Source organism: Populus nigra, chromosome 4 (genome assembly GCF_951802175.1).
Source record: "Populus nigra chromosome 4, ddPopNigr1.1, whole genome shotgun sequence".
NCBI classification, from domain to species: domain Eukaryota; kingdom Viridiplantae; phylum Streptophyta; class Magnoliopsida; order Malpighiales; family Salicaceae; genus Populus; species Populus nigra.
In genome coordinates this window covers 6,850,359-6,874,582 of record NC_084855.1, presented here as the reverse complement: position 1 = coordinate 6,874,582, position 24,224 = coordinate 6,850,359, and the positions used below count along the sequence as shown (strand labels likewise).

General features: G+C 33.7%; 2 protein-coding genes across 10 annotated transcripts; both read right to left on the bottom strand.

Annotated features, from left to right (window-relative positions):
* Positions 1–4,427: 4,427 nt before the first annotated feature.
* LOC133692081 (ethylene-responsive transcription factor RAP2-13-like) lies at positions 4,428–6,369 on the bottom strand. Its single transcript, XM_062112763.1, has one exon. The coding sequence runs from the start codon at positions 5,768–5,770 to the stop codon at positions 4,736–4,738; it is 1,035 nt and encodes a 344-aa protein (XP_061968747.1). The 5' UTR covers positions 5,771–6,369; the 3' UTR covers positions 4,428–4,735.
* Positions 6,370–15,950: 9,581 nt separating this feature from the next.
* LOC133692201 (uncharacterized WD repeat-containing protein C2A9.03-like) lies at positions 15,951–20,596 on the bottom strand. 9 transcript variants are annotated; one of them, XM_062112961.1, is made up of 10 exons: positions 20,261–20,596; positions 20,071–20,162; positions 19,827–19,971; positions 19,585–19,752; positions 19,296–19,382; positions 17,286–17,420; positions 17,084–17,194; positions 16,891–16,982; positions 16,699–16,804; positions 15,951–16,596 (listed from the first exon to the last, which is right to left on the bottom strand). In XM_062112961.1, exons 2-10 carry the CDS (start codon positions 20,142–20,144, stop codon positions 16,096–16,098), a joined length of 1,419 nt encoding a protein of 472 aa, XP_061968945.1. In that variant the 5' UTR covers positions 20,145–20,162; positions 20,261–20,596; the 3' UTR covers positions 15,951–16,095. The 9 variants fall into 9 exon arrangements, with proteins under 9 accessions (XP_061968945.1, XP_061968946.1, XP_061968947.1 ...); XM_062112962.1 differs by having other exon boundaries at positions 20,388–20,596; XM_062112963.1 differs by lacking the exon at positions 20,071–20,162 and having other exon boundaries at positions 20,261–20,595.
* Between the last annotated feature and the right edge of the window lie 3,628 nt (positions 20,597–24,224).

Here is a 24,224-nt window from a genome sequence, read left to right as displayed (position 1 = left end):
GTCTCTTTGCTTTTTTTTCACCCCACTTGCCGGAGTGACGACACTGCTGATGTGAGAATTACTGCTATTGCCATCTTGTGTATATGATGGCACGGCGCTTTCTTCTGGCCTGGAACTTACGGGAACCTCTGTGGGGATTAAGAAGGGTCGAGAACTTTTTGGGTTCAATTTCACCATATAATCTGGGGAATCTAGAGGTATGGCTATCGTGTTATGAGATGTCCCAATTATCTGTGATCTGCAACTATAATAAGAAGAGTTTAGAGAGGAAGAAGAGAATAAGAAAGAGAGAAAGACTGGATTGTTCTTCTTGTTTTTACTACTTGCCGTAATCTTAATCTTAATCTAACCACCACTGCCCTATTCTCCTTGTTCATAAGCTTCCTATCTAAGATTGCAATAGGATAAAACTTCAACCTACCAAATTCACGCATCACTGATAATTCTGAAGTGATTAAAACACCCTCCTCTTTTCTTCTTAAGTAGAGAAACATGAAGCACTGGATGCATTGAGCTTTCTTTCGGCACTTGCAACTTATAAGTCACTGCTCCCACCTTTTGAATGATCTGATAGGGACCATAATATCTTGGATTAAGCTTGAAGTTCGTTCTTAGAGCCATGCTACTTTGTCTGTAAGGTTGTAACTTCAAAAACACTCAATCTCCTTATGTGAATCCCCTCTCTTCCCTGCTCTTGTCTTCCATTTGTTTCATTTTAGTTATGGATCCAAAACTGCCAGCTTCTTTTATCAGTTACTTCATTTTTATTCCTTCTAGAAAGTGCGTCTACAACCATATTTTCCTTTCCCTTTCTATATAAAATTTGTTTGGCATATTAAAATTATTTTACATGAGAGCCTCCTTATTATAGTGTTAATTTGATTCTCTAACCATGATTATGATACACACACACACATCTAAATTGTGGAGTTCCGTTATTGTTGACCTAAGCTCTCTTTGTATTAAATCTATCCGACTCCAGATTTTTCCTTGACATGGCGGCGCCTCTTTAATTGCTTGATTTTTCATCGAGAATATTTGAGCTTGATTTAAAGGTTTTGTTCTTGTTTCGGAAGGAGATCAGATTTTGATTGAAACTACCGCATGTTATGAAAAAGTAAAGTAATAAGCACTGAATGAAATTCAAGATCAGTCTCAAGAGTCAAAGATCTCTTTAAAAAGGCATTTGACATGAATAAAAAGGGCATATTTTCTTGGTTATTGCAGCTTTTCCTCCTGTTTTTTATTGATACATTTAGTAAGTATTTTTATATTATGCAGTGATAATCTTACTGATTTAAAAGAAAGTATCTATTTTATATGAGGATGGGTCACCCATCCCCATGGAATCAAGTAATACTTTGAAAAAAAACTGATTATACGTAATGTGAGCAATCTAATAGTTTAAATTTAATACTCATAAAGGCTCGTGTAATTAAAAAGTATTGGAGGATCGATCGCTAGACGCTATAAGACAAAAAAAAAATTACTGAAGGCAGTAGAGTAACAATTTAAACCGAATTGTTACTTTCCACTGGGCCGAAGTAAACTTGAGAACTTAACCATGGTCAAGCATCGGAATTCTGTCCGGTAATGAGCTGAAGCATAGCCCAAATCATGGACGGAGCTCTGGGCTTATATGGAAGAAAAGCTCTTGGACAAGGTGAGATTATATGGATTATGGGACCCTCTCATTGGGTAATATGCCTTCACCCATTTGATTATACGCGACAGGCCTCTTACAACATTGAGATCTATCGTTGGCCCCTCCCCGCAACCAAAAAAAGGAAAGAGTTATTATTATTATTATTATTATTATTTGAGAAGCTGAAATTGGACTGTTACCTGAAGTGGCATGCTATTTTCAATTGCCGAGGATCTGAGCACCAAAGCTGAAAACTTGACAGTAGATCCCCACACCCCACGTTCTGCTGGGCCGAAATAAAGCTAAATCAAATCACGCTCAAATTTCTCAGTCTGCACTGCAATGGCTTCAGGATGCAACCCAAATATTTGGGCGATGCCTTCAGCGGTGTGCAATTGCAGCTCAGGGGATTAACTTAAAGTTGGGGTCACGGCGTATGGACGTGTGTGAAATCCAGCTCGAATTCTGCACTTTATAAAAATCTGTTCATGCATGTGTTTTTTTGTTCATGTACGCGTTTGTTGTTTGATGATCAAGGTATTATTAGGATAATGTCCATGTAAAATAAATCCAGTTCCCTAAATCATTCTAAAAACATTCTATATTTTGCTCTAAGGCATTCTACAAAGATCCTTGATTTATCATGTATTCTGGAACGTGAGATGATGTTTTATTTTTATTTTTCATCGGAAGTCATTGTTGATATGGTCGACGACAACTGAGCATCTAAATGGGCAGGATGAATCCCAATTAATAGATTGCCTGGGCATCGCCGAATTTGGATTCCGGTAGCCCTTGGACTCTTAAAAGTTCCTTTCTGGTTTTCTTATGCTGTTCATGTGAGGTGTGAACTCGTCTTTTGCATCATGGAAACAAAGAATAAGAATAAAGAGAGATTGAAAGGTTGGATCTAAACTAAGAAATGGAAATTGAAGTCTGGTTGTCTGCCAACACCTTTAATCGGATGCTTTTTTATATGCTTGTATATAAAAGCGAGGAAAGAAATTCTAAGTTCATCATAATGTTGGTAATATTTCTTATTTATTTTCTAGTCGTAAAGGACAATGCCTTAAACTTCATCCGAGTGTCAAAGAATCTCCTCGATGATCTTTAATTTCTCCATTTAACATTAATTTTCACATCTCTATATGCATTCCTTTAGCAAACATGTGAGTAATAACAGGTGTATTATTCCCTTTGACATATAATAATAATAATAACAATAAAGTGGTGTTCAACCTTATGTGTTAGCCTTCACATGTGCAAGCTTGGATACGAGCTAAGGTAGTTCCAATGCAAATCTCGCCAATATTTTACACCTTTCGATTAGTTTGTCTCAAGAATATGATAATTTTTCAATATATTGGTTGTTTTCATTGAAACTTATTTTGTCTAGATCATTACGCTTGATTTATGTATTTGATTTTTACTACATACTATATTTAGCGGTTTTGTGATGTTATTTATGATTAATAATGAAATCTCATTATCATTTAACAAAAATAAAAATAAAAAACCCACACCGATTTGGCTATGAAATGAATCTTAGATCCATATAGAAAGAGATTTAATTTTGAAACATGACAGCCAGTATAAAAAAATAAACAAAAGATATTTCCAATGTGTGGTTGATATATCCTTTCTTCGAACACAAATTCAACGGAGCTTTGAAACTCTATGAGAAATGAGTGGGTGATAGTTTAAAGCAGACGGTGGATAGAGTTGCTTGTTAGAAAAGGTTCGAAGAAAAGAAGACAAATTCAATTTTGCAAGGGAACGATCTATGCCTTTTTGCTTTAAATCACGAGCATATCGTGCATATAATAATTTTTATCACATAAAGCTCGTCAAAGTGTGGCTGTAAATATCAGTGTCTCGATCAAGCGTGCTTGCGCCATAGTTTTTGTACTGTCATATCATCATGGATTGCAACGAAGAAAATGTCTCACTGTGCATCTTTTATCATCAAAGCCCCCAACTCCAAGGCAAAGTTTTGGAAGCTCGAGAGGATGGCAAAGACTTCGAGGTTTCTTCGAGATTTCACGGCACATAACTGATAACTTGGCAGTAGTTGCCGAAGTAAAGACTTGACTTAGCAACGGGGGACTGAATGATAGAAATACAAAGAGGCAGGTAATAGAGGGATAGCTGATCTCCAAATGTTATCTACAAATTGCAAATTAGACACGACCTGGTTCGTTCCCTTGGTAGAGGGGTGCAGCCACACATTCCATGCCTGGTTGATTTAAATGATGTATGAATGTGTGGTTATGATTTTTAAAATGTTTTTTATTTATAAAATTATTAAAATATTTTTTTTTTTATAAAAAAATTTTAACATTAATTATCTAAAACTACTAAAAATTATTAAATTAAAATTTAAAAAAATTTAAAAAACACTTTAGATAGAAAAAAACAAAAACAGTGCTTAACCACAAAACAAACGATTAGCGATGGCTATCTCAGTAATAATGGAGGGGAGACAACCAGGGAAGAAGGGACGATCGCCAGCAAACCCGTGTTGCAAACAAACAGTATCTTAAAGAATATGCTCCACAGAAGGCAGAAAGACATCCAACTTCACATGCCACGACGAGAGCCTGAGCGTGTTTCAAGCGAGAAAACAATCCGTTAAAATCATGTCGTGGTCTTTACTCCCAACTTCGGTAACCCTTTAATTGCAATCTTTCATCAATTGAGCACAGATCTACCATTCTCGACCACAAGCACCTTGAGTTTCTTTTGTTCATCTCATGTAATTGGGTTAGATGAACTAGCAAAATCAAGGCAAAGACAACAAATTCTTATATAATGACAATGGACAACATACAAGAAAAATACAAATGTATCCATGGCTCAGCTGGAGATAAAATGACCAGCTAACCATGGAAGGAAATTTACATGATACAAACATTATTTACCTATCATTAATAACACCTGGTACAATCTAAATCTCCCAACTACAAACTTGAAAACTAATCTTGGCCCTTCGGCTGCAACTGCCAAAAACTTCATCGCAGCGACCAAATCCCTAAATCTAAAAGGCAACTAAAAATAACAATAATAGGACTAGACAATAACAAAACGAATCTAAGATAAAATTGAAGCCCAATCAATCTCATAAGAGGGATACTTCTGCAACATAAAATTCCCCGATTCAAAATCCAACGGTGTTTCCTCAACATCCGGGAACGTAAGATCCGACAAAGGCGAAGATCCACCCGACGCAGAACTCTCCGTCAATGCCGGGGACTCTGTCTCAGCCTTAACAACCACTTGCTCCTCCTCCTGGGTCACCACTGCCAAGTTGGCTTTCTTCTTCGTCGAGTTACTTTGCCTCTTTGCTTTCCCTCCTTGTTTCTGCTGCGAAGTGTTCTCCAAGCTTTTACAAATAGCTTGAAGTTTCGCATCCACTGAGGAATGGAGAGGCTTGTATTCGCCGATGTAGGACCCTTGGTGGAGTAAGTTTGGGAAGTTCAGTCTTGCAAAGTCGCCTCTTAGTTTATAAGCTGCTCTGTCATAAGCCAAAGCTGCCTCCTCTGCTGTGTCGAATGTGCCAAGCCAGAGTCGGGTTCGGTTCTTGGGCAAACGGATCTCAGCGACCCATTTGCCCCAGTGCCTTTGCCTTACTCCTCTATAAAGTTTTGTGGCTTTTGGTGGTGTACCGATTTGTTTCATGGGGATCGGCTTTGGGGATAAGAATTTGAGGGTTTGGGGTTGTTGGTAAGCTTGAAGATATGAGAGGTTATTATAGTGCATCTGGGTTTGGATCTGGTGGATCTGGGTTGGTGTAAGGTGGTTAAGCCCAATTGAACTGGATGGTTGCTGGAGACCCATTGGGTCGTTGAACGACAACTCAGTTGAAAATGGATAGGTTGTCGACGTAGAGCAGCTACCTTCTGGGTTGAAAAGGGACTGTTGATGTTGCTGTGGTGGTTGTGGGGAGAAAGAAAACCGATTGGATGATGTAGAGGGGGGAGAAGGAGAAGAAGGATAGTTAGAGGTTTGAGAAGGAGATAGGGTAGTTGAAGGGGAAGCACTTCTCATAAAAGGTTCAAGTGCTTCCATTAACTCACCACCCCCGAGGAGGTCTGATTGAAGCGGACTACTACTGTGGAAATCCATTGTAGAGCCTTCAAGAAAAGAATCAAAATTTATAGACAAGAAGCTAAATTTTATCACTATGAGAAAACGAACCTGGTTCTCGTTTAAAATCAAAGAACAGGTTTGGGTTTCAGAAATAAAAATTAAAGAAAGATCAAAGAGGTTTTGGAAATAGACGACCCCTTTAGATTCAAGAACCTAAAAAACCAACCTTGAGGGACCAAAAAAACAACCCTTCAAGCTGATTCGACTAAACAAAAGAAAAATTAAAAAGCTTAAAATCAACAGAAAATGAAAGATTAAAACTTTCTAGAGATTACAAAAACACAAAAAAAACTGGATCTCGATTCTGAAAACACCTGGCTTTCGATAAAATCTTTGTTAAGTTTGCTTTCTAAGCATTGCTTTCTTCCAAAAAACAAACCAAAAACCACAACTTGAAAGACAGATGATTAACAGAAAGGGATTCAGAGAAGCGGGGTGATACAGAGAGGGGGGGGTTGATTAAATTTTAAAAAACCAGCAACCAAAAAACGCTCACTCAACACTCTTGCCTTTACTTTTCTCTCGCTGTCCTTTGGCGTGAACCACTCTTGTTCTTCCTTGATTTATCCCGCGAGCTCTCCTGCCCCTTAATATAGGACACGAAGTACTTAATTTTCCACAGTGATTTACATCGTTAATTTCAATTAGCCTCTCTCTTACCTCACTCCATCTTGCTTAATTAATAATTGCAGCGTTTTTAGGTCATTCTCCTATCCAGCTAGCTTCCACTCGTGACGCTAGACTTGTTCAATCAATGCTCATGGAGCCATTCTATCAATGACACGTGTCTATTGTCCTCTCCTCCACCGACACCTGTCCATCACTGACCTCAGGGATCAGTGGCCTTTTGTAGGTTGCCCATTTGCTTACATTATCTCTAACCTTCTTGGCTTTGTATTATGCGTTCACGCGTGATTGTTTGTGTGTTAAAAGCATATTTTTAAAGATTTTGAATTTTTTTAATATATTTTTGGATTGTGTTAATTTTAAAAAATAAAATATATATTATTTTAATATATTTTTAAATAAAAAACATTTTAAAATTCAATTATTATCAAAATCCCAAACACTCCTGAAGCTACGCCCTACCATGTATTTTGACAATCGGCGTATGTTGCTTTAATTTATTTTCTGACGATGTAGAGATGATGGTGTTAATAAACAACTATGATATTTAGGGGGGGGTTTCATAGTAGTGTTTTGAAATATTTAAAAAAAAATATTTTTGACATTATGATATTAAAACAATTAAAAAAATAATTTTAAATAAAAAATAAAATTTATCCAATTTTTATTATAAACTATTAAGATATTTAAGAATATACTTATAATTGTTTTTCAAAATATTTTTTACTCAAAAATATATTAAAATAATATTTTTTATTTTTTAAAAATTATTTTAACTACAGTATATTAAATTTAAAAATACTAAAAAATATTTATTTAAATAAAAAAATTTATTTAAAAAAATACTTTTAAAATATAAAAACATATAATATAAAACTTAATTCGGCGAGATAAAGGTTGTGCAAAGAGTGAGGGTCAGTCGATAAACAGTTGTGATGCTTCATTGAATCGGTCGCCAACCTCCTCCGAAATCTTTATTGGATTTTGACCAATTTGGGAATTTTCCTTCTATGTTACCCTTTATTACGGACTCATTAATGATGGGCGGAGGTATCCCAGGCTCCCAGCTATACATGGACTAGTGTACATGTATTTATTAAATACCGTCCTTTGGGGGGTTGGAAATTTGTTGGGTATATGGCAATTTTTACTTTAATTTATCTATCAATTCGTAACGAATATGTTGCTTAAAGTAAAGTTTCTGCTCGAATTTATGTGTGCAAAACAATCTACATTTGAGGCCATACTTAGGTTTTTATATATTTTATTCGAGAGAGGTTTGCAAGGGAAAAAAGGTTACTTTTTCGCGTGTAATTTTCGAACAAATGTCCGAGCTGGCTCATAGATACGATGTAAATGTAAATCAAAGCCCTTATGTTTTCTCCTTGCAAATGTGAAAAAGCCAGTCTCCTATTAAAAGTAGTGACATCACAACTACATATCTAACGGCTAATCCGACGTCACAAATAGCAGTTGGCAACGTGCGAAGCCAACTAGTCCCCAGCGTTAACCTTACCGTGGTTAATTTGTAGTGACAATGGTTAAGTTACCACGGACAACACGGCGCATAATAAGAAAGAAGAAAATAGTCAGCAAATCACGTGCCGGAGTAATGCCAGTGGACCCTACTCTTCCTTTGCGGCGCCAGTAGCTGCAGGGAGCGTCGTGGACTTTACGGGAGCCATTTTAAGATCTTTGACCCACGCGCAGTAGAACTCCCTGCATTGGGAATATTGTTCCCTACGCTTTTAATGGATGAGAACTTTCATCGATTTGTTGGCTTTGAATAGATAGGACCTGAAAGTCTGGAGATCCGGTGGATTAATTTAGTTACCTCCTGTTGATTGCAGTGAATCAAGCTGAGTTTTATTTTGAATATTTATTTTTATTTAGTATTATTTTAATTTTTAGATTTTTTATGCAAACAAAATCATTTTAAAATAAAAATTAATAATTTATAGTTTGGATAGACCTTAATTTAGTATCAAAGATAGATTTTATAACCATTTAGTAGAATAAATATAAGTTGTTAGCATAAATATTTAAAAAATACAAGGAAAGAAGAGAGTTTTGAGTCATTGACTAAGATTAAAAAAAATTAAATGAATAGATAAAACATATATAGTTGTATGTGCGTGGACTGAAAAGTAAATTTAATACATCTTGTTTTGGTTTTTATTTTATTTTATTAATGTGGGTGTTGAGACCAGTTTACACGTATCTCAATTAATCTCACGGACCCTGAAGTTAACGACCATGTAACCCTCCGATCAGGGGCGGAGACAGGGGGTGGCAAGCAGGTGCTAGGGCCCCTGCAAGAAAATTATTTTTACAGCTCTCCCTTGATAATTTATATGATTTTAGCTAAAATAATAACACAATTGAAATCTTGCCCCATCTAATTTTATCTTTTGGCTCCGCCCCTGCCTCCGGTGACCTTGAGATTTGTGGGACTCGAACTGGTAACCTCTATAAAACAAATCCAGAATCTGATCAATTAAGCTACACCCCTAAAAATCATGTCCTTATAGTTTTTAAAATCAGTTTAATAGTCAAACTAATTCATTTTTCATTTCTCTAACATATTATTAGCATAGCTAAACACTAAAAAATATTTTTTTAAATTTATTTTTTATGATGTTATCAAATATTAAAAAATAATTTATTTCATAGTAATTCAATTCCTGTAAAAATCACTTTCCAAAAATAAATAATTTTCAACAAACAAACATTATTTTAATTTATATTTTATCATTAGCATGTGCATGACAAAATTCATAAAATCCCTCTCGGTCCAAGTTATTTCTAATGAGATTTCTCCTTTTAAAATCACAATATTAATAGTGGCTTTTGATGTTTTGTGATTGGATATCAAGTGTGTAATGATCTAAATTATTACAATACATGAAAAATAAATCTTCATTTTATAATTTACAATTTTTGACTTGTAACTGAAATTAAAAAAGACTTTTGAAATTTTCCAAACACGTTTTATATCTTGACTTTTGAGAAGGAAGTAAAAAAAATCAATACTAAATCTTCCAAGTCGGAAAAAAACTCATAATTGATTTGTGGATTGTGTAAATGCAACAGGTCAAGAAATACACGTATCCATTTCTTACAGGACACTGCACCGATGTTTAGCGGAACGGCTATCAGTTTTTGGATCCAGATTTCCAAGTGCATTCTTTCAAGAATTATTAATCTGTTTGCTTACGGGCAGCTGTGGTTTCCACGCTCTGAAGGAATGCGTGATCTTGTAAGCTGGAGATTACATTTTCCCATGATAGAATCGCCGAAGGTGTTGGTTAAGTTAGTCGACCAATTAGGGTTAGTGAGTGGGAGATGAGAGTCCAGTAGTGAATCTCGGGTTATGTCGCCAGGATCCAGACCCGGACACACTTGCTCCGGGTGTTTGGGTTCCATTCGATTATTTTTTCTCGTAAAAACAATTGCATCCGTGCATGGTGGCTGTAAGAGAGAAGGGTTCCACTGCTGGAAGTGGGAGAGAACCGTGGATGGTGGCAGCTGGATCGGGTCGTTGCTGGTGGCTGGGTCATGTTGATGGGGAGAAAATGAGAGGCAAGACATGGGTAAAACAGGACATTAAAGCATAAGTAATAAGTATTAAATTGATTTAATGAATATAGTCATCTTAAAGCACCATCCACGGTTACTAAAGTGAAATAATGACTCCAAAAGCAAGAAAAAAAGAAATTAAAGCACCGCTAATGGGTGTTAAATCATGTCCACGTGTACTAATTAATGAATCAAAACAGGAGTTATATCTATTGAAGCGGATTAGTGAATCTATAATTGAATCACGGCACGGAAGTATGATTATTGAAATGGATAAATGAATACACAGTGATGGGATGTTAGTTCATCCATGGAGTAAGGAGAAGTCTATCACTTGCAATGAAAAGGATGTAGGAAATTAAGAACATGGTATAACGAGTGTAATGTTGAAAGGGAGACTTAATAATTGATAAATAGTATATAATCAGTGGACAATACAGCATGGTTTAAATATGATCGGAAAAGAGCCAGTGAATACGTGTTTAAATTTTAATAGTGTAGAATAACAAGAATAGTAACAATAATTGCCTTGATGATATTATTTACTAGTAATATTATCAATAATAATAATAATAACAACAACAATGATTATAATAATAATGATAATAACAATAACAATAATATTAATAGTGATAAATCATCATTGGCTGTTAGATTTGTTGAAAATTGAGTTTTATTATTTTTATATGTATAATAACCAGGGTTATGGGTTTGAAAAGTTACCTAGCACAACATTTCTTTAATTTTTTTTTTTTTTTTGACATCATCATCCAATGTTATTTTTGAAAAATAAAAAAGCATTTATGATTTTATGAGTCTTGCCATTTATTACCCAACTTACACATTCATCACGATATTTTGGATATACTTAAAATCTACTTCATCTTTGCGCGCGTATGCGCGCGTTCGTGGAGTATTTTACGGTTAATTATAATATTATATGCTTTGGTATAGGATTATTAAAGGGATAATAACAATCTCGAACCCAGTGTTTTTGGAGGGTAGCCTCTAAAATTGAAGGATCTTTTCAGCCTCTAAAGTCTAAACTGTTCCTCTCTATTGAGTCAAACCTAAAAAAGAACTCAGAATATTTTCTTACTTCTCCCTCTCTGTCACTCCTATTTTAATCATCTTCTATCCTTTTCACCGATAATCGAGAAATGCAAAATCAACATGCTGGTGTTCATCATGTATGTATGATATAAAGTTAATATATTATTTTTGAAATACATTATATAATATTGTTTAACAGGTGAGGGTGACCTAACATGGAGAAGAAAGCGGAAATATAGAGTGTATGGCTGAACTAATCAAATTATGAGTTTGTTATTTAGAAGCTATACAAACTCTAAAGTCATTTGAGGATTATATAATTGTTAACTTCAGGATTTATGAGATTAGTCGATATGTGCACAAGTTATTCCAGACATCCACGTTAATTAAAAAATTTAAAAAAAAAATATTTAGGGGTATAATCAACTAATTAGATTTTAAATTTGTTTTTTAGATGTTACTAATTTAAAAATCATAAATTTTAGAATTATTTAACTGGTAATTAATTTCAAGATTTCATGGAATAAATAGAAGTATGTCTGGTCCAGATATCTTTAATTAAAATAAATAAATAAATAAAAGTGAGGTATCTCGAGAAGGGGAGCTGACAGCTTTGACGCGGTTTCAGTCGGACCACTGTTTTGATTTCTGGCGGCAGTTTTTTTTCTAATCAAGCAAGCGTTATTTTTCTGCCACGTGTACGTTGCCCTTGACGCGGGGTTGGAAGCTGCTACAATCATGCTAGTTTCTGGGCTGTGTGGGCCTTGTGGTGTAGAAAGAGTAGCCGCAGAGAACTTTTCAACAACCACCAGCTCTATAGTGGTGCCAAAATAAAGTACGTTTCTCCTTTCACGTGCTCTCTACTTCGAGTTCGATTTAACACCCCAAAAAACAAGCCGCAAGAGACGGTGGAAATAAATTAAAAGAATAAAAGGGGTTGATTCTTAACACCAAAAAACACGAAAAAAAAAAAAAAAAACTCGACATGTACACATGAAATGCACGAGGGTACTTACGAAGCTCAACCATTTAATATGAAAAAAATGCGATCGATAAAAAAAAACTATTTAGAAAAATTAATTATATCTTAATATATAATTATTTTAACAATTTAATATAATTAGGTTAATTTTATAAATTTAAAAAACTCAATTAAAAAAATAAAAAAACAACCTGAATTAACTTAAGTTAACTCGTTAAATCCGTGACACGGTTATAAAATCAAAATAATTTTATAAAAAACAAAAATCATAGATTTAAAAAAATTAATAATAAAATATTATTATAATAAATAATATTTTAATATTTCTACAAGATATGTAGGGATAACATATCTGCAAGAGGAATTGTAAAGTAGCATTTTGTTCGGCGCTTCTCTTGAATCATGAAAAATAAGTTTTTTTTTTTTTATTATTATTTATGTTTGACCTTCCATTTAACATCTCCCTTATGATGCTCTAACATGAGATTTTTAGCAGTCAATCAGCAACCAACTCTGCGCCTATTTAAGAGTTTCTTCATCAACTCAACTCGGTTCGACCACTTCGCATTAGCTTTTTCATATGTATGATATCTGACCCTTTTCAAAGCAATCTCGAGCAAAATGATGTCCGTTTTCCATCCTTTTGGGCTACCCCTGCAAGGAAAAAGTGAATAAAACATGCCACCGTTGTGATTCATACAAATGTAAAGGCGTAGGCCTCCATTTGCTTTGCTGTGGGCCTCCGGAATCATAGGTCTAAAATCTACATGGGCCCAGATAGTTGTGTCCATTAGATGCTGGTTTCAAGCACGGTAAGTATAGGTAGGCCTGCACTGTTTAAAGAGACGCAAATATTCAGTGGTTCATCGCTTCAAGGGACCATCTACAATCCAGAGAGAGCCAGACGGTCCAAGTTCTGCTATGTTGATAAGGTGTTTTTTTTAGTCATTCTCATAGTTAGTTTAGGGTTTTTCAGGAGGATATTGTGTAAGAAAAGTGGATGGAGAGAGATATTTTTCATGTGTGGATTACAAAAAACACTTTTTTTCCCTCTAAACTTGAAAATATATAGCTTACCTTAGAAAAAAATTTGAAACTATGTACATGGTAAATGTAACAATTCTATTGTATAACAGCTTACCTTGTGATAGAATAGCTATGTTACCTTTAGAAGGTAGTAATTCTAGTTGAAGTATAAATAAAGTTATAGTTTGTACAACTTGATGTTGTAACTTATAAATATAAGAGATGAGTGATAAAAACAAAAGAAGAGAGAAAAAATAGTGGTCGAGCAAAAACCAAGCCCTGTAAGGCTTGGTTAGGCCTTAACCCACCTGAGCTTGGCGAAGTTAGATTGAGCTTTGTCCTAACTAAGCTATAAAAACTTATTTTTAGTATTTATATTATTATTTGCCTCCAAGTAAATTTTCAACAACTATATTTTTTAAAAATTACTTTATCATAAATTCAAATGCAGGGAGCAGAAACATCAAACAAAGCATGACATATTTAAATATATTAATGGCAAGTGTGAATGTACTATTAACATGTGAATGCTGGTTATATTATAGTATTGATGCCGAACAGCTATAAGAGTAAAAGCATGTGGCTATATCAAGAACTTTGGGATGTCTTTCACATTATTGTGCACAAGGCTATGATAAAGAATCTTGGTCCTCCATGATAATAATGGTTGTGTTAAGAATCTTGGTCCACCCCTTCACTATTTCATATGGTTGTTTTAGAACCATTTCATCATGATAATAATTGTCGGCATAATCATTACTATAAGTAGCTAGTACCCCTCTCTTCTTTAACATCATGTTCTTTTTTCTTTCAAATTATTTACGGGTGAACCTTTTATGTGTGAAGACAAGTGAGGAACCTTACTTTTCTTTTCTTGATTTTTTGGTTGGTTTTAAATGCCTAGCTGGATTGAAGATTTTTTTTATATATAGAAGAGACTAAAGTTAATACCTTTGCTAATTGAAGTTGTGGACCTAAATCTTCCCATCTCGCAAGTAAAAAGTATAGGAGTTGGGTCTTCTCATCGAGGTGATGAGGGTATTTGTTCTTTAGACACCAAACTAGCCAACCCTATCCTCAACCCCTGTACCCTATAGAAATACTATAAACATTGGAGTTATTACTCAACTAATCGCAAACATAAAAGCAATATATAAGGTTAGGATTCCATTTTCCCATGAAAAAATAAGTAGGACATTAAGGTAACAATTGAGAATTTTAAAATCACAACACCTGTGTGTAGTTTAAGTTAATGTATTCTCTATCCTTGTTTGGTTTTGTTAGAGACATATTTTTTTATTACAACTTGTGTGTGAGCCAATTACACTCAAATGGGTGAATGAATCTAGTAGTTTTTGATGAGTATTTGAGATTTAAGGGTCAAGTCATAACTGTTGATATGCTTAAGTTTTGCTTTAGTTTGTCTAGCTCTCCTGCGGGTAAAATAAGGGTTGCATGGTTTTATATTTTGTTATAAGAGGAGGACATGAAATCCATTGAATGATATTTTTCAAGGCAAATCAATGTCAATATACAATTGGAGAAATGATTGGCAAATAAAAGGTTATAATGGTTCAATAATCTCTGCTAAAAAGGTGTAGGGATATTTTCTAGTTTATAGGGTATTTGTCACAAATAATGTTGCTTCTCTTTTAAGCCCGAACGGGGAGTGTATTTAGAAATCTTGTTGATAATTGTCAATACTATCTTTTTCAACAAACTTAAAGGTATTCTTTAATCAACAATGTTTATGGTATGAAACATGACATTTCATATAATGATATATTAGATTAAATTTGTTTTTAAATATTAAGACGACGACATATTGAATCAAACCGGGTTAACCCGTCAAATTTACGACCTGAGTCACGAGACTGTGATGACTATATAAAAAACAATCAAAACAAATTATGAAAGCTAATTCCTAATTAACTCAAAATTAAAGGACAATATATATATATATATATATATATAAAGGATTAAAAATTATGTGAGTCAACCCAGGTTAACCTACCAAACTCATAACTCATGACATAACATTGGAATAACCCCATAGAAAATAAATAAATAAATTTTAAATTTTATTTTTCAACCAACCTTAATGTTTAAGGAAGAAATTGAAAAAAAAAAGAAATTAAAAAAAAATCCAACTCAACCTAGGCTAATTTTTTAAACCGGTGATTTGAATTATGAAACTTAAATAACTTTATAAAAAGCAAATACAAAAAATACAAAAGCTCCATTTCCAATATATCTTATAATGAAGGTTAAAATTGAGAAAAAATAAATTAAATTCGTGAGATTGAAATAACTTTACAGAAAATAAATTGAAAAAAATAATAATTATGAAGTTTATTTTCCAAACAAATAATAAAAAATAAAAAAATAAAAACCATAATGAAGATTTTTTTATACTTTTTCTGTTTTGAGGGGACGTGGAAGCATGTCAACCATATTTTTTTTCCTTCTCAATCATCTATCTTTTCTTTTTTAAACCTAATATAGAAGAGAGAAGAGTTCCTAAAAAAATAAGAAAGCATTTCTTCTTTTTTAAACCTAACATAGAAGAGAGAAGAGTTCCTAATAGAATAAGAAAGCGTTTAGAAAAACAGATCAACTATATTTTTAAAAAATTTAATTTTTTTTATTAAAAATTAATTTTTTATATATTTTGAATCGTTTTGATGCGATAATCTAAAAAATAATTTAAAAAAATAAAAAAATTATTTTAATATATTTTAAAATAAAAAATATTTTAAAAAATAACCGCAATTATATTTTTAAATAGTAATTAAAAAGGTGCAAAATCATAAACCCGAGTTTAGTAATTTTACACAATTTTTCTAGATACATATTAACTTTTGTACAATTTTATAAAAGATACCACGATTTTGAACCCTGAATAAAGATACTCTTAAAAAATCGATGCTCTGATTTGACAGGAAATCCCGCAACCCCAAATAAACAAGGGCGTGAACTTCAAAGACAAACAAGCTCACACTAAAAAAAACCTTAATATGTACAAAGGTGCGCACTAGAATATCGAGTCCAAATAAAAATTGCAATGCCTCCTGTTGAACTCTAACAAGCTACCGTAAGTACGGTCAGCGATACCAACAAAAAGAGCTTCTGTATCGGGGCTGAAAGAAATGCCAGCAATCTCCCCAAATATATCTATCTCCTGGCATTTGACGTAATCAGATTGTGTATCAAAAACATGAACGAAGTCCGCAGGCTCAGCCATTGCCAAAAAGCGACCATCTGAGGAGAACTTTAGACCTCTTATTGCCCCCATATTCCCTTTTAATACTGCAAGGGACTGGGTCAGATTCCTTATATCCCACAGCCTGCACGTAGTGTCTTGGTTTCCAGTGGCCAAAATCTGTCCGTTAGGGTGCCAGGCAGATGCAAAGGAATAATCCAAATGCCCTTTGAGGCTGCCGGTCACTTTCCCTGAAGTGGCATCGGCAATCAAGCATTCAGCACTGTCCCCAAGCACTGCAAGCAGCTTACCATCTGGGCTAACAGAGGTGTTCTGAGATGAACAATTTTAAGGAGTAGTGTGAGCATGTCATAAATATTTACAACCAGAAAAGAATTAAGAACTCTCAGGCAGTTTCTGGTGGAAGGCACTCACATTTACAGACCAATTAAAGGAGAAAGTATTCAGCGAAGCAAACGTTTCAGCATCAAATACTCTGACTTGAGCATCGTTATTGGCAACCATAATCCTCATTGAGCCACTGCAAAAAACACGAGTCAAGTTATTAGCTGTCTCCTTGGGGAAAGAAAAAGGCTTTCCAACGTTTTGTATTGACTAGTTCCTCACTTGTGGTTATGATATACATCCACTGCATTGGTTATGGCATTTTCACCTGTTGTTATTTTTGTGCAGAATGCAACTCCAGGTTGATTCAAATACTGACCAAATGAAAGAACAGATCAGAGGACACGTGAGAAATCAAAAATGTCAAGTCAAAGGTTCAAAAGAAGCACATATATTCATCCAGCCACTTCGATACCATGCAAATAAGTTCTCCTTGGAAGCCGCCTGCCACCATCAAGTTCTCTTTAACAGCCATAGTGCTTATCTGCACTCTGGAGAGTGACTTAGACAACAATCCTGGGCGTTGCTGTAAAAAAGAACAGGAAATGCTTCAGACAAGAATTAAGTGCAAGACTAAATTATGGTAGTCATGTTCACCCTGGATCCCACGGTCATACCCAGGTCGGAGCAATTGGTTTAGCCACATTGAGTACTTCTTTGCCATGCCGCAGTAGTGATGACCAATGCATAACTGAGTAATTTTGCATAAGATACACATCATGTTTCGATGTTGCCCAGAGCAGATTCCTCAGCTGCACAATGCAAAGACAAACAGAAGACCAGAACATTAATAACAAAATTCCTCCGATTAGAATATTCAAAGTTCCTGTTGGAATTATTTTTTTTTTAACAAAATCAAGAGCTAAAATCAGAGCAGGTCTTTCAAGCATGAAAATTTGAAGCAAATATTATGCTACATACATATAGTTGCTCAATCTGCACCATTAAAAACAATTAGGCCATTGACTGATGTTTATATTGTATAATAATTGTAGGCAGTTCTAAAATGAGGCTTTTGTAGTGAAGTACATGTGGAAACAAAAATTTAGCAAACACAAGAAGAAATTGTAATATAGATGCATGAGCAGTAAATAACAGGAAAGGAGCATCGAGCTAATTAAACATGAGAGAAGTGTACAAGCTACAAAAGGCTTGGAATGCATTAATAGAATGCCACATGCAGAAATGCAAATTTTGCGATAATTTGGTCCCTTGAGCTTGATACAGGTAGATAAACTACAGGAATTTGTACAGAGGAGGCCTCTTAAATGCTCAGATATTTTCCTACCATACCATATAAAAAACGTACTTTAACTGCGCCAGCTGCTCAGATATAACTTCCACCCTGCTTAAACGGCTGAAATAAAGAGAGATAATCGTCCTAAATGTCACAGATTGGTTAAGCCATACGATATATTCAACAACTCAAAGAACATACAATCTATGAGATATTGCAATGAGTGCACATAAATCACAGGTCAACAGACCATGGAAGGCCAGACATGCATATCATGATAAGCACCAAGTAGCATGTGCTATGAAAGGCTCAACCAATAATATAAAGCAAGAACATCCAGCAGATAGATGGTCTACAGGAATCATGAATGGAAATAAAAAACACTATTCCACTACAATTAGAGCTAACTGCCATAGTTTCATACTCTACAAAAGTTTTGAGCTCTTGTAGAGTTAGCAAACATGCAACAGTAATTTATATTCATTTTACTCCTGTAATATCTAGCACAGGAATCATTATTGATACTAGCTTATGACTCTTAAGAGCATATGAGGGTTGATGGATCCATCAGTGGATGTATAAAGTAAGCATCCTTCAAAAATCTGCAGCAAAGAGTATTAGTAAACATGACCCCCAGCTTGGTGCTATTTAGTTGGGGGGGGGGGGGGCATTCAAATATTTCTGGAAGCTGAAGGTATGTTAAAGAGCGAGGAAATTTTTCTCACATTAATTTCCAAAAAATATACTTTCAAATCCAGGAAAGATTTAATCACCATCCTGTAGGCCTGCAGAGGAATTGGTCGATGGCCTCACTGGATGATAATTTATGCTGGAAAACTAATGTCAGTTGTTCATAAGTTGATAGCATCCCAAATAATTAGAGAAATGCTAAACCTAGCATAAAGTTGATCAATTTTAAACTCCATACCTCTGACAAATTCAGGCACAGAGCTATAATCGCATATAAAGATATCCATAAAGGATATAATATAATCACAACACCTGCAAAACTATAATGATTTTGCAATAATCGATGTTTGAACCATCTGTTAGAGCAGATCAGTTTAAATATGGGGTGGTGAGTTGTGTTACTCTACTGAAGATGCATTAAGCATGGATCTCATGATGTGCAGCAGTTTTATAAACTTGCAATATATGAAATATGGAGGGCTTGGGCAATGAGAATGTGAAGTTCTTATGCATCAAGACTTCTGACTATGAAAAAATGCACTTGCATGAAGTAGAAAAAAAAACAAAGCACTCCATTTTAAATAAATTTTTAGAGCAAAGAAATGAGAAACTCAACACTGAAACAATGCGATGAATTCGCAAAAAAAGATGAAACATGAAATTAATTAAACAGGCGAGTGTAAAGTACAACAGCCTCTACCTGAAAATGAACGATTGTGGATTTGACAAGCCTTGTGTTGTACTGAAAGTCATAAAAAGTCTGTCCCTTCTCTACTTCCAAGCATTCCTGTCAATTCAATATACTAATCAGCAATTCTCTTATTAAGTTTTTGCTCGAGAAAATAAAATAACATGTTCATCTTCCATTCAACTTTAATAATCTAATCACTTCCTCTTTTACCGAAAAAACCAGAACATAAAATAGCAGAGAACAGTCCCTGTTTAGATCAATACCGAGTAAACAATACTAAGAATTCTAGCAAACAGACCTTATCAAGCTCGAAGCGAGGAAGCGAGAGGTTCTCGTAATTCTTATACTGCTTTAAACGTGTCTCACGATACTTATCTCTAGTAAAATTAAGCCTCTCCCAGGGTATTCCCTGTATATCCTTGCCGTTTCTTGCCTCTAAAGCAGATGTATCAGTCTGTGGCTTACTCTGCAACACCATCCCTCACCATCAATCTCTTCTTTCATACACCAAAAACTATATAAAAACAAGAACAAACGTACCGATTCGAAGTCATCTTCAAATTCGGAGTCCACAGCGTCATCCAAATCGTCGTTTCTTTGAGGCTCATCTTCTCTGAATAAATCGTCTCCAAAAGGATCATCAACTACGTACTCGAGATCGTTGTTGTGGAAGTGATCCATTATCCTACAATACCAGAAAACCGTAATTCAATCAGTCAGTAAATAAATAATTTGAAATTAAAAAAAATTAAGGACCTAACTAAACTTAATGATTCTCCAGAACCTTTTAAGAAATACAAAGGTCGGTCTCCAGCAACTTTGCAATTTGGTATATAACTGATTATACGATGTTTGCATCAAGCGTGATTAACTAAACTAAGAGTTCAGAAAAAAAAATTATATATATATATAATTTAAAGAAACAAAAAAATAGAGTAAAAATAATGGTAAATGAAAGAGGTTTTCATCGTTACATTAATCAAACGCGCAAACACAAGCAGCAAGATAATCCGAATTTTGGTAGATCTTAAAAGAAAGGAAAGGGTAGGAAGCGCAAGATAAAACGCAAATGAGAACGTAAATTAAAGAAATTATCTTAACTGTTTCCTGAGAAACGAGCAGAAAAATAACAGAGGTAAGGGATTTCTGGTTTGGAGACAGGAATCTTGGGGAAAAGAAGGCGTTGGATTTGGGATTCCAGAAGAGAGAGAGAGCCGAGTGTTTTCAGAGGGGAAAAAAACGGTTTCTGTTGCAGGAAAGAAGGAAGGAAGCATCTAGAGCGAGAGTTGCCAGAACAGCGGACCCTGACATGGTACTTATAATGGTGATTTCAGAGCGAGAGGGAGTGAGCTCGGACCCACTGGCGGACCTCATATGTTTGAAAATAAGGGGTGTGTGTGGTGCATGTTTGGTACACGGTGTATTTAGAAATATATTTTTTAAAATAATATTAATTTATTAAAAATATTAAAAATATATATATAAATTTAATACTTTTTAAAAAATAAATATATTTTTAAAATGCAACTTACCAACCGTCACTTGGAAGCCCACAAAGGTACTCGGTTGCAGGATGCACTCAAACCGTCTTTCTTTAATTAACTTTTAACTTTTAATTTAATTTCTCATAATTTTTTTTTTCTCTATTTTTTCTCATACAGGGAAAAAGAGGTTGATGTTTTCAGAAATTAACATGTGATCCCTTTTCTTTATGGATTTTTTGTTTAGGTCTTTAATTTCGTTTATTTTATGTTTCAGTTCTTGAATCTTGAAAATGAAATATCATATTACCATAAAACTTGGGGGAGAAAGAAATCTCTTGAGTGACTTGGATTCAAGCCACCAATAACTTAATAGATATGGTTTGCAGGAAGATTTGTAGGAAGGAAGTTGGTGTTCATGGACTCTGCTCTGAGAAATAAACTTAATAAAGGTGGTTTCACAAGATTGTAATTTCTTTATTCGATTTTATTTTAAATTTTTAGGAATGTGTTTTATTATTAAAAACGAGGTTACGGAGGTTTCTATATTTTTTTATTCAAGTTGTTGGATAAAAAAATTGTTGGAAACTGGGTATTTAGGGTCCAAAATTTGATCTTTAATTTTCTAGTCATTTATTTATTTTTTAAATAGAATTGAAAAAATTGTCCTCTCTTTAAAAAAGAAATGGTCGCACTGAGTTTTTATGTGGATTAGACATGTGAGACCATTCTTTTAATCCGTATTGGATTGACCCTTCAATTTGTTATCTCATTATTTATTTATTTATTGTATTTTATAATTATATTTTTTAAAAATAAAATTATTTGAATGATATTTAGATAATTATCATGCCATTATTTTCAAATAATTATAGCATCTTTTATTGTAACATTAACGATTATGTTTTGAATAATTATATATGAACTTGATGTGTATAAATTTATAAATACAGATAAAATATTTATTTTTTTAGATTTCATGTATTTTTTTATCAGGTTTATAATTTTTATATCCTGTAATAAATTCACATAAAAATTATTAGTTCAATATTTTTTATTAAGATTTTTTTAAAAAAAATATTATAACTTTTTTTTAAAAAAATACTTGTGATTAAAGAAAATCCGGTGAAAATAATAAAATAACGTACTAACAAGGGAAAGATGTTTTAATTAAAAAGATATCTTACCTATACTCATTTCAAATCGTTAAATCTTTTTATATTGATTTTAACTGTATATAGCTTCCATGCAATAAACAATATAGTGAAAAACAATTCTGCTAAAAAATACATCAATAACAAAAAGAGAATTTATATTATCAATTATATTTTTCTATATAATTGAAATTATTATTCTTCTCATGAAAAATTCATTTTTATTATCAATCAATTAAATAAAAAAAATAGATAAAAAGCATCCCACGTTATAAAATCAAATGTCTTCATATACTTCCAGCTTTCCATTTAAATACCTAGCTAATATTAGCAATTCTTTTTACTATTCATAGGATCAGATAACTTTTATTTTATTTTATTAAATACATGCATTAATTTTTAATTTTTAATAAAATTTTTTCATGGAGTCTATAATACAATGTCTCTGAATTTTTTTTATGTAAAAAACTAACCTGAAGTCTTTGCATAAACATAGCCCGAGTAAATAGATGAAAGATTCCGGCGCTACATCATGCATGATCATACGCTCTCTCTGTAAAATTAAAAGAACAAAAAAACTAACAGTTTATCAAGCTTTTTTTTATTATTAAAATCAGGTTAGTGAAAAAACAATTCTGGTAATCCATTTAAGATGAGGTAAGTGAAAAAAGAAGAAGAAGAAGAAGCAGGTTTATTAATACAATATCAAGCTTTTTTATTAAAAAAAAAAAAAGGTAAAATGTTGAGCTGACGCAAATCAACTCCCACATACGTGACCTAGGCTTAGGGTCGACGTCTTATAAAACTTAAAAAAATGGCCAACCTCGGAGAGGAGGCATTTTATCTTTCTTCCGTCTACTAACCCGCTTCAAGCACATTATGCAGGACTTATCATAATTAACTTGAAGCCTCGAATCTTTATAGAACACATTCAGAACAGACTGCATTGACCTCACTTGAAAATTCTTTGCCTTGACGAAAAGTAAAACGCCATCGGCAAGAAACGAGTGAGAAATCCCTGCCCCCCCTTTCGAAACATGAATAGCAATCAAGTTTTTCAACGCATTTCTGTAATTTAAAAAATCTAACTTTAAATAAAAAACTTATGCATACAAGTAATTAAATAAATCAAAAACTGTGTGCGAATAAATAAAGAAGGCTTCCAAGATTTATCTTGCACTTTTTTCCTACCAATTAAACAAGCAAGTTTTTCCATATAGAGAACAAAAGGGTAGGGATACGTAGGATCTCCTTGCCGCAGGCCTCGAGTAGGGGTAAAGCCTGGCAACCTTGAACCATTCCACGGCATAGTAATATTCGAAGCTTGAACACAAAACATGGTCAGCGAATCTTACCAGCATACATTTTCCATCCGAGACCGAATCCACAAAAACAGAGGAAAGAAGACGAGCACGAGAGCATCTATATCTCTTTCTTGCTTTGGAATTTCCTTTTCGTGAATTAGGTTTATCAGATAAAAACGACAGCAAACTCGTCCACTGTACCTATCGTTTTCTTGGGTGTATTTGTTATGTACAAATGAGATTCAGCCAGCGAACATCCTTCTATCACAGATATCAGAATCTTAAAACGCTTTCACTGTGATTCTCCCATGCGCGATAAATTTACTCCATAGGATATAGAAAAGGCAATGTTCTCTCCCCCAAGCCATCGACTCTTATCAAATGAGTTTAAGGCCGTATTTGATTATGTGGTGATATCGTGATTTAAAAAAAAATGATTTTTTTTGTTTTAATATTTTTAGATGGTTTTAATATACCGATATTAAATATAAATTTTATAAAATAAAAAAATATTTTTTTAATATTTTTTTAATTAATAAATATTTTTAAAAATATTTTAAATATTGTGAACCCACGACCCTTTCTACTGACGTGGAGGCAGTTACATCCTCTAACTTTCCACGTCCAATTTCATGACGACCCAGAAGCAAAGTGCCACACGAAAGCACATGTTCAGTTTTTGTTTTGTTCAGAATATTTTTTTATTTAAAAATATATTAAAATAATAATATTTTATTTTTTTTAATTTATTTTTCATATTAACACATAAAAATATTATAAATAAATAATTTTTTAACAAACGCATGGCGCAAAAAAAAAAAAAGGAGGACAGAGAGCTAGAGAGTCTGAAATGCTTGACATGCTGCAATAATTCTTCTTACTTTTCTTTTAGCTTTTTCATCAACAATTATTTTTTTCTAGAAACGGCTACATGCTACTCGGATGCTCTTGCTGCCAAGCTTTCGCACCAGGGTCGTGATTTTACTTTGTTTTGACATG

Coding starts and splice junctions, on each gene's coding strand:
- LOC133692081 (XM_062112763.1), bottom strand. CDS start 5,770: ATGGATTTCCACAGTAGTAGTCCGCTTCAATCAGACCTCCTCGGGGGT.
- LOC133692201 (XM_062112960.1), bottom strand. CDS start 20,560: ATGCTTCCTTCCTTCTTTCCTGCAACAGAAACCGTTTTTTTCCCCTCT. Junction 19,753..19,826: donor TTGAAGATGACTTCGAATCG/GTACGTTTGTTC, acceptor ATGGTGTTGCAG/AGTAAGCCACAGACTGATAC. Junction 16,983..17,083: donor AAGGAGAACTTATTTGCATG/GTATCGAAGTGG, acceptor TCATTTGGTCAG/TATTTGAATCAACCTGGAGT.